The sequence below is a fragment of the Mandrillus leucophaeus genome, unplaced genomic scaffold (assembly GCF_000951045.1).
Source record: "Mandrillus leucophaeus isolate KB7577 unplaced genomic scaffold, Mleu.le_1.0 Scaffold767, whole genome shotgun sequence".
Classification (NCBI taxonomy): domain Eukaryota; kingdom Metazoa; phylum Chordata; class Mammalia; order Primates; family Cercopithecidae; genus Mandrillus; species Mandrillus leucophaeus.
In genome coordinates this window covers 535,306-545,087 of record NW_012108330.1, presented here as the reverse complement: position 1 = coordinate 545,087, position 9,782 = coordinate 535,306, and the positions used below count along the sequence as shown (strand labels likewise).

General features: G+C 45.9%; 1 protein-coding gene across 1 annotated transcript in view; it reads left to right on the top strand.

The window, feature by feature from the left end:
• The window catches only part of ZNF862 (zinc finger protein 862), a 34,063-nt gene that overhangs the window by 9,892 nt on the left and 14,389 nt on the right, over positions 1–9,782 (top strand). The window contains exons 3-6 of the mRNA XM_011966625.1: positions 1,254–1,365; positions 2,768–2,872; positions 4,326–5,023; positions 6,767–6,944. Coding sequence (XP_011822015.1) covers positions 1,254–1,365; positions 2,768–2,872; positions 4,326–5,023; positions 6,767–6,944 — 1,093 coding nt within the window. The remainder of the gene's footprint in view (positions 1–1,253; positions 1,366–2,767; positions 2,873–4,325; positions 5,024–6,766; positions 6,945–9,782) is intronic.

The window sequence follows — 9,782 nt, the reverse complement described above, 5'->3', positions numbered from 1 at the left end:
AATTTCTTTAGGTAATGTTTTCATGGCACAAAACTTAAAATGATAAACATTTCTACTTTTTCTGTTGATTTCTTTTATAACACTTTGTTGTGTGGCTGCAGTACCTTACCTCTTTGATGACTGGATGATAGGTTTTTTTTTGTTTTGTTTTGTTTTTTAAGTTTTTTTCTCCATGCCTCCCTTACATTTTCTTAGCAACCCCCCCGCCACCCCAACACCTCCCATCTGTTTTGGTCTCTATAGTCCCTGTTAGATCCTTTCCCCAAGTGTCTGGTAGTCCAGTCTGCTGACATTTAGCAGTGGAAGACCAAAACTCTAATAACTCTGTGCTTGTGAGAGGGAGGACGGGCTTATCAGCTGGAGCCTCATGTAAAGAACCTGGGGAGGCATTTGTTGGGGCACAGCCCTCCCCTAGTTCTCATTCCATTGGGCTGTCTGCCTGTCCTCCTGTGCTAGAGGTTTCCCGTGCTGGAAGATAACAAGCTTTTGAGGATGCAGAGTGTACCTTGGGTGGTTCTCTGCTTTGCCTGCTGCCGGGCGAGGATTTGATTTTCTTGGATCTGCTGAGTGACTGCTTTTTCATCTGCTTCTCGGTTTCCAAGAGCATATTGCGGTCGTCTCCTTGTTGTGCCCCCTGTTATAGTGGGGGTTTTGTTTGGGGGTGGGCTTTTAAATTAACAGGGAATAAACCAAATTAAATGGGCTTGTTTAATCTGCCATCTTAATCTGGAACTCCTCCAAGCACTTTCTGAACTCCCTGCCCCACAGAGCCCCTTTACAAGCCACATGGGATGTAGATCTCAGCCCCAAAGCATTGCCTGTTTTCATCATTCACAGACATAGTTCTAAATGACTTTCAGCTATTTCTAGAAATCGGACACATCTTCCTAAGTGAAGGTTTACCATGTTTAAGGTTCCATGAAAGAATGTGCCCTAAGTTGTTGCCCAGCCCCTGGCTGAGAAGGAACGGGCGTGTGGGAGGCGGGTGAAGAGCACGCAGGGAGGGGACGGAGAAGCTCCTAAGCCAGCTCCTTCATGGGTCAGTTTCGTTTCAGCGCACGGCACTTCCCGGAAGAAGCGAGTCTTGTTCTCACTGTGATCTGTACCCAGGTGGGGAGATATGGGGTGTGGGCCTTGCATGTAAATTGACAACACCCCTTCCCATGCAGGGTGCCCTCAGGTGGTCAGGAACACTTTTGGAAGATAAATCTAAGGAAGAGGGTGGTACTTAGCAGCTGTCATTTTCCTTTCAGGCTCCTGTGACGTTTGATGACATCACTGTGTACTTACTCCAGGAGGAATGGGTGCTGCTGAGCCAGCAACAGAAGGAGCTCTGTAGTTCCGACAAGCTGGTGGCACCACTGGGTATGGGTGCCCATCCACATCCCTGCCACCATCAATCTAGATCAGCATTCCCAACCTCATCTGCGTCAGGAACACCGGAGAGGGTTTTCTGGAATCCAAGCATTTGTCTAGGCATCTTTACACCACCTATCTGCTCGATCCCGTATCTACCTTAATTGCATGCAAATTCACACATCACCGTTTCTCTTCTCCCCATAAAATGGTCAAGAGAAGTGGGGCAATCTGGCAGGCCTGGGCTAGACTCCTGGGTCTGTCTCCTGGTGCCTCAGAATGCCCCAAGGGGCCAGGAGGGAAACTGGGAAGCTGGGCCTGTGGATCTGTGGAGCCCGTAGGACGCTGGAGGTAGGAAGCAGTGGTGGCAAGAGCATCACATGTGCAATGTGGAAATCTGATCTCAATCCCAGCTCTCCACTGGATACTTGAGTGCCTTTGGCCTTTTTAAGCCTGAATTTCTATCTTAGGGTTATTATAGAGATTTAGTGAGATAAAACAGTTTAAGAGTTTGCACAAGTGTATTTTTCATCTCGTCTATTTTTTGAATGCTCTTTCCTTTGATTCTTTGGGTAGACTTTCTGTGCCAAGGACAGAGGTGCTTGGTTGTATTTCAACGTGTGTACAGATATGCACTGTTGACTGATTGCAAGTTGGTGACTGTCTACCATGCTTTTCTTATTTCGTCTTGGCTGCTGTGTAAGGCATAGTAGAAGCCACAATCTCAGCATTTTGTGGGTGGAAGGACTGCAGCTGGGTTGAGTCTTCCTGTGCCAGCTAAAAGAGTTTGAAAACCACTGATTCTTCCAAACCAGAAGTTGCAAAGTAGCAGCTCATGGGCCAGATACGGCTCACTGCTTGGAGTTTTGATTTGCTTTGTTTTTTGACTTTTGTTTCTTTTGTTTGGCTTCTTTAAATTGCCAATATTTAGTTATTAGGAGTTTTCACATAAGAATATGGATTTCTGGCATCTCTTGACAAACAGGACGGTGTGGCAGGGCTGAGCCTGCATCCCGAGTGGCAGCCCTTCTGCAGCTGAGTAGCTACTGTTCCCTTACGTCTTGCAGGTTGCCACAGCCCCTGAACTTGGCCTGGTTTCCTCTGTTATATTACCAGGCTGGCCCCTCTCAGCATTTGGGTTTCTGACCCATAGTTTTTATACCTGTTTAGCCTCCTTTTGCCCTCATTCCTTTCTCCTAGTCTCCTATTCTATTAAGGGCCTCACAGATACGAGTTTCTAAACCACTGAACCACTGTGCTGAACCACCAAGACTCCTACTTTCCTGCTTGGCCCCTTATTTCACCATGCCGAGAGATGTCGCAGACAGATGCCTCCTTCGTGTTGTGACCCAGAGCCAGTCTTCACAGTGCTTTTCTCTCTCTCTCTCTCTCTTTTTTTTTTTTAACTCAGGACCAACTGTTGCCAACCCTGAGCTGTTTTGTAAGTTCGGACCAGGGCCAGAGCCATGGCTTGGCAGCGTCCAGGGCCAGAGGAGCCACCTGGAGCATCACCAAGGTGAGTGTGGACCTGCACTCAGGGGCAGGTGCTTGGCTGGAGAGGGAGCAGGGGCAGCCCCAGGACTCCAGGCTCATCCTCTGCTCTCCCTGTTCTCCACCAACTGACGCTGCTGTTCTCCTCCCAGGTGTCATCTGATTAATATCTAAATATACACGCTGCCCCTGATGTCCTTCTCCAACCTCTCATCTCCCATTGTCTTATTTCTACCCAGGAGAATATGTTTATTTATAATTATTATAAGTTCCATGAAGGCATGACTTTGTCTTATTTACTACTATATTCCTAGTGCTTAGAACAATACCTGGCACCCAGCTGTTGCACAATAGATAATCGCTGAATGAATGAATGAACAGCTGTCTGTTAAGTTGTAGGGATTTATCTTTTCTTCCCTCTTTCGATAAGACCCTCCTGTTCAAGGGTTGGTTTAGCCAGGCCAGATGACATCTTGTCATTATGTAAAATAACCGAGTTAACCCAACTCCTACTGTGGGAGAAGAGGGAGGTGGGGAGCAAGATCCTATGTGAATCAAATCACAGAAGTTTGTTTTCCCTTGTGATTTCTCTCAGACCACAAGGAGCTCTAGACACCTTTGTGACTCTGGAAAGTATCATAGAGACAGATTTATTTTGTTTCATTTCTCCTTGCTTGGCTCTTATTTTGAGCCTTCTGACTCTTTATTAACAGCTTCATGCCCTTACAGTTTTGTAGACCAGTCTGTTGGCCTGGCACAAAAAATGTTGAGTCCTCAGCCACTGGGCATTGGAAGTGATGTTGGTACATAAGAAATGGTTCCACAGGAGTTAGAGTCGTTTGAGTTGCATTTCATCTACGTGAATAAAGAAACTTCTAGTTCAGCTTGAAGAAAAAAGATGTGAGGTCATGAGAGTCCTCATCTGTTTGAAGGTTTGTGTTATAAGAGAGGAATTAGACTTGAGTTTCTCTTGAGGACTGGGTCAGCATCCAGTATTTTGAGGTAAAAGTATCCGAAGATAGATTATAGCTTAAGGAAAACTACCTGGGGATGAAAACTGCCTGCCCAGGAGATAGGTAGCTGTCTTCCCCTGGAGTTGCGGTGTGTGGCTTTAGTGATCTTTTTAAAATCCTATGTTCTATTATGTTAGTGTTCTTATCCATAAATAAATTTTGACTCCTGAAGATTGTACGTTTCATAGATCAGATTGCAAAGATCTCCTTTTGGCTGGTTGTATCTGTCCTTTAAATTCAAAAAACAAAAAGGACGGGGAGGGTTCCGTAAAGCCCATCCCTTTGGCTTTCTTCTGGATTAGGTGAGGGAAGGGCCTGCAGACTTGGCCAGGACTAGAAGAAAATTCAGGTGTGTGTGTTTGCTTTCCGCTTTTCATATTTGAGGTTCTTCAGAGCTACTGTGAGTTGCAGTGGCTCTAACTACAGGATTTTAAAGCAAATCCCTTCCGTCCCTGTTCTCTAAAGGAAAAAAACAGATGGGCTACATGGAAGACATGGGTGTGCAAGGTCCCACCAGGGAGAGTGGACAGTCCCTGCCGCCTAAGAAGAAAGCCCGCCTTTCCCACCTCGGTACGTGCAGTGGACACATCGAGGGAGACTGGGCAGGAAGAAACAGGAAACTCCTGAAGCCCCGGTCCATCCAGAAGTCATGGTTTGTGCAGTTTCCGTGGCTGATCATGAATGAGGAGCAGACGGCTCTGTTCTGCTCTGCTTGCCGAGAATACCCCTCCATCAGGGACAAACGGTCAAGACTAATAGAAGGTTATACAGGACCATTCAAGGTGGAGACTCTCAAATACCACGCCAAGAGCAAGGCCCACATGTTCTGTGTCGATGCCTTGGCAGCAAGGGACCCCATCTGGGCAGCCCGGTTCCGGAGCATCAGAGACCCATCTGGAGATGTCCTGGCCAGCCCGGAGCCACTCTTCACGGCAGATTACCCCATATTCTACCCCCCAGGGCCTCTGGGAGGCTTTGATAGCATGGCTGAGCTCCTGCCAAGCTCAAGAGCTGAACTAGAGGACCCTGGGGGGAATGGAGCAATTCCTGCTATGTATCTGGACTGCATTTCAGATTTGAGGCAAAAAGAAGTCACTGATGGCATCCACAGCTCCTCAGACATTGATATTTTATGTAATGATGCAGTAGAATCCTGCATTCAGGTAATATGTTTATAATGATGGCTGTATCTTACAGAGAAGGATTCTATACTGAGAACAATGTATATCCAGGCTGATGATGGAAAAAAAGAATACTAGCAATAACCCACTGCTGACATCATAATGTTAGCATATACTAACATGCTTATCATGGACTAGGCATTGTTTTAGATGCGTCACATGTATTATCTCATTTAATTTGGACAACAGCCCTATTATTATCTCCTTTTTGCAAATAACAAAACGTAAATAGTGAGACAGAACATTTCTACTTCTGGTATAAAGGAAACAATAATCTTTATTCAGAATCCAAAATAAACACAGATCTCAAGAAATAATCTACAACCACAGAACAATCACAGAGCCCTTAAATAGTTGATATTTAAATTTGTTTAAGAGACAGGGTGTCGCTCTGTCACCCAGGCTGGACTGTGGTGTGATCATAGCTCACTGCAGCCTTTACTTCCAAGGCTCAAGCAATGCTTCCCACTCAGCCTCCCAAGTAGCTGGGACCACAGGTGTGTGTCTGCACACCTGGATAATTTTTTATTTTTTGTAGAGATGGGAATCTCGCTGTACTGCCCAGGCTGGTCTTGAACTCCTGGGCTCAACCAGTCCTCCCCGCTCAGCCTCCCCAAATGCTAGGATTACCGATATGATCTACCACACCTGTCTAGTATTTTTTACAGTTTAACTTTAACTTTGGAGTCATGTTGCACTTTTAAACATTGCAGTTTTTCACACGTGTTGTTTGACGTAATGTTTCTGATGTTGCTGTGAGGCCAGTAGAGCAAGTGCTATTAAACTCATCTTGTTGGAAGAAAACAGACTTTGGAGCAAGTGACATGTCCGGGGTTCTAGAGCTCTTATAGTCAGTGCCAGAATCTGCCCAGAGTCCTGAGCTGCCAGTCCATGCTTTCCTTCCACTCTCCACAGCACTGCTGGGCACTAAGTACTCTAGCGCCCACCTTAGGTTTCCTTTGTAGTTAGCGAATGCTTTGGAAAGTTGTCCTGTAAGGAAACTGTGTTCATTGGAAGCTTCCCCATTTCTCACCTATTGCATAGAAGTAGAATTTTACAACAAATCATTTTTAACTCCCTTCCAGGAGTCTGGCGAGAATAACTCGGAGATTCCTCCTAGAGCTGGCATCATAAGGAATCCAGTTCAACTGCGTAAACTCTCATTTTTCCAAAATCCAGAAAAACAGCATAGCTCATTTCTTTTCCTATTCCTGACCTTTTTTAGTGTTAGAAGCTAATAAACAGATCTAACCTTTTATCATCTGAATTCCTTCAGCAGTGAGGCATGTGTAAGCCAGTTACTGGTCGTAAGCATCTTTAACTATTTTGACCACCTCTTCGTTCCCATCCCATTGGGAAATCTTAGCAGGTGCTCTTAGAGGCACATGGTCACCTTTTAGTTGTAGGTGACCAGGAGGCGGCTCTCAGGACTCTGAGGACAGCATGCAGTGAGAGGCTCTGCTCAGCTGCCTCTTCTTTCCATACGCTTTCATTTCCGCCCAGGAGATCCTAGGATCTAACCGAGTCTCACTTGGTTTTAACTTACTAATTATGGCCTCCTGAATTTGATTCTTTGACTTTCAATGGGTAAATTCATTCCTCTGAGTGCATCTGGGCCTCTTGGTGAGCTTCCCAGGAGAAATAGGGCTTCCAAAGGCCCCAGAAGTGTTGCGCGGGCATCTGGCTTGGCAGGCGGTGCTGAGTGGCCGCTGCTGTTTGTTCCAGGACCCTTCTGCAGAGGGGTTGTCGGAGGAGGTTCCTGTGGTGTTTGAGGAGCTGCCGGTGGTGTTCGAGGATGTAGCAGTGTATTTCACCCGGGAGGAGTGGGGCATGCTAGACAAGCGGCAGAAGGAGTTGTACAGAGACGTGATGCGGATGAACTACGAGCTGCTGGCATCCTTAGGTAAAGACGCACCGAGCCTCTTATTTGCCACCCTCATTTGACTTGGGAAGCCCACAAGGGGAGCTGAGGCTTGTGGTTATCTTCCCATTCCTGCCCCCTCCCCGTGCGTAGGCAGAGACCAATCCTGGCTTTTGCACCTCAGAACTCCCCTGCTTGGCGTAACCGTGCTTTATCACCTTCTCATCCACCCATCTGTCCGTCCATTCATCCCCCACCAGACATTTTGGAGTACCTACTATGTGCCAGAGGAGCACAGCTGATCCGTGGTCTCTGCTTTCAAGGGCCTAGCACATTTGTGGGAGAGAGAGACATTTTAATAAGAAACTATAAAGTAATACAGTCTCCCATAAAAGAGCTTCCAGAAGAGTACCCGGGGCTACTGAAGAAGAGGGATCTGATTTCCTGGGCATTGGTGGGAGGGATCAGGAAGCCTTTATTATAGAGTAGGAAATGTTTTAATTGAGTTCAAAACCAGGTGGACCAGGAGGAAGGGCATTGAACCATGATGGAGGGGATGGCCTGGCAGAGCCACCCCTATCTGTGCAGCCCAGGGCTGAATCTCCTGCATCCTGGCCAGGTGCTGGCAAGGGCTGGCAGCCTTCAGCATGGGAGTCATGGGGTTTGGACCTTGGCAGATTAGGAAGATGGCAGTGCTTATTACTCCTCAGGATGGTGCTCTCCTCTCCTGCATCTGCTGTTTTATCCTCTCTTTGCCTCTTTCTGGCAGTTAGCAAGGTTAACTTCCATGAAGATGGAAAGACAACTTTTTTTGTTGGAGACAGTCTCCCTGTGTCGCCCAAGCTGGAGTGCAGTGGCGCGATCTTGGTTCACTGCAACCTCTGCCTCCCAGGTTTAAGAAATTCTCTTGCCTCAGCCTCCTGAGTAACTGGGACTACAAGTGTGTGCCACCATGCCTGGCTAATTTTTGTATTTTTAGTAGAGACGGGGTTTCACCACGTTGGCCAGGCTGGTCTCAAACTCCAGACCTCAGGCGATCCACCCGCCTTGGCCTCCCAAAGTGCTAGGATTACAGGTATGAGCCAGCACACCTGGCCAACTCTTCATCTTCTACATCTTTTATGTATTTCTGTACTAACACACATGGTAACAGAAACCTTGTGGAACAGGCTATTGTACATAACTAAGGAGTTCCAGCAGCAACCTGTGTTGTGACTTCTGCAGAACAGGAAGTAAGAAGTCTGTGACTTGATTGATGTCATAGTCCCTTGTGTATACTGCACTTTTGGGTGCAGCTAAGATCTGGATTAATTTCTAAACATCTTTGACTTATATACATCTTTTTGTCATTGTTCATAATTTTTAAATGGCTCCTCAAACATTCAGAAGTGACTTAAATTATTTATTTTGTGGTGACAGAGGTTTTGTCATCATGCCCTAGGTTAGGAGTGTCTCTTCAAAGAGCATCACTGCCTCTGCTGTGCTGAAGAGCAGTGAGAGTGAGGGCGAAATTCACACCTGTTTTAAAAATGCACACCCTCTACAAAAAGTTGGGTTTTCCTTCAGAGTAATTGGCACTAGCGACTCAGTTTCACTGTGAAGCCCCCCAGCGATTGTGAAAGTACCCAGCAATGGTGTTGCCGGCCCAGGGCAGCTTCTCCGGCAGTGCAGGGAGGGCTGGCCAGGATTGTTTAGCCTGTGCCTGTTCCCTCACATTTTGTGTCTTGATAGAGCATGATCTAAACATTTTATCATTTTCTTTTTCATTTACATAAATTAGGCAGTAGGGAAATCTTAGCTAACTAAGGTCTTTAAGTTTTATTTGGATGAACAAAAAATGTAATCAGAGGGAAGGGAACTGATTTTCCTTGAGGGTCAGAGGCAGGAATCAGAAAGGCTTTCTAGGGGCTGGGCCTGGCCTCTCCAGTTGTCCATGAAATTGAGACAGGTGTGGGAGTCTAGAAACGGAGTTGCATGTGTGTGATTCCTTTCAGTTACTTTAACTGGATCTCTGGTTATCCTTTATCCCCCAATTTAAACAGTTCTTCATGTTTGAGATATAAAAGCATCTTAAGGAGCCTGGAGACTATGGGCAGGGCCTGGCATAAGCTATTTGTATATTTAAAAGTGATATATAGTAGTATTAAATTGGGATATAAGGCAGTGTTAAAACATAGTGGAGATTCTGTAATTGTTATTATTATTTTTACTTTGGCTCTTTTTTTAATTTCCCACACTTTAGCCTCCATAACAAATGCTTTAAGAGTTGAAAACCAAATATTCTTTTGCATTATCTTTTAAATATTTTTTGTAAATAGAACACAAAACTTCTTCTTGGGGTAAACTCAACTTTGTTTTTTTTTGTGTGTGTGTGTGTGTGTGTGTGTGTGTGAGAGAGAGAGAGAGAGAGAGAGAGAGAGACAGGCTCTCACTCTGTCGCCCAGACTGGGGTGCAGTGGTGCCATCATAGTTCACTGTAACCTTGAACTCCTGGGCTCAAGCAATCCTCCTGCCTTAGCCTCCCAAGTAGCTGGGACTATAGGCGCATGCCACAACACCTAGTTAATTTTTAATTTTTTTTGTAGAGTTGGGGTCTCACTTTGCTGCCCAGGCTGGTCTCAAACTCCTGGACTCAAGCAATCTTGCCGACTAAGCCTCCCAATGTGTTGGATTACAGTGTGAGCCACTGCACCTGGCTTGCCATATCTAATGAAGTCTGTTGCTTCTTCCCAAAAAGCAGCCAGAAATCTCAATTACATCCCACTGTTAAGAAACTAGTATTTGTCATTAACAGAAATAGGCCAACATAGGGACTATGTGGGTAGCCCTTGCTTTTATTTGTAAAGGTGTCGTCATATGCTGAGTGGCCAGTCACTCACT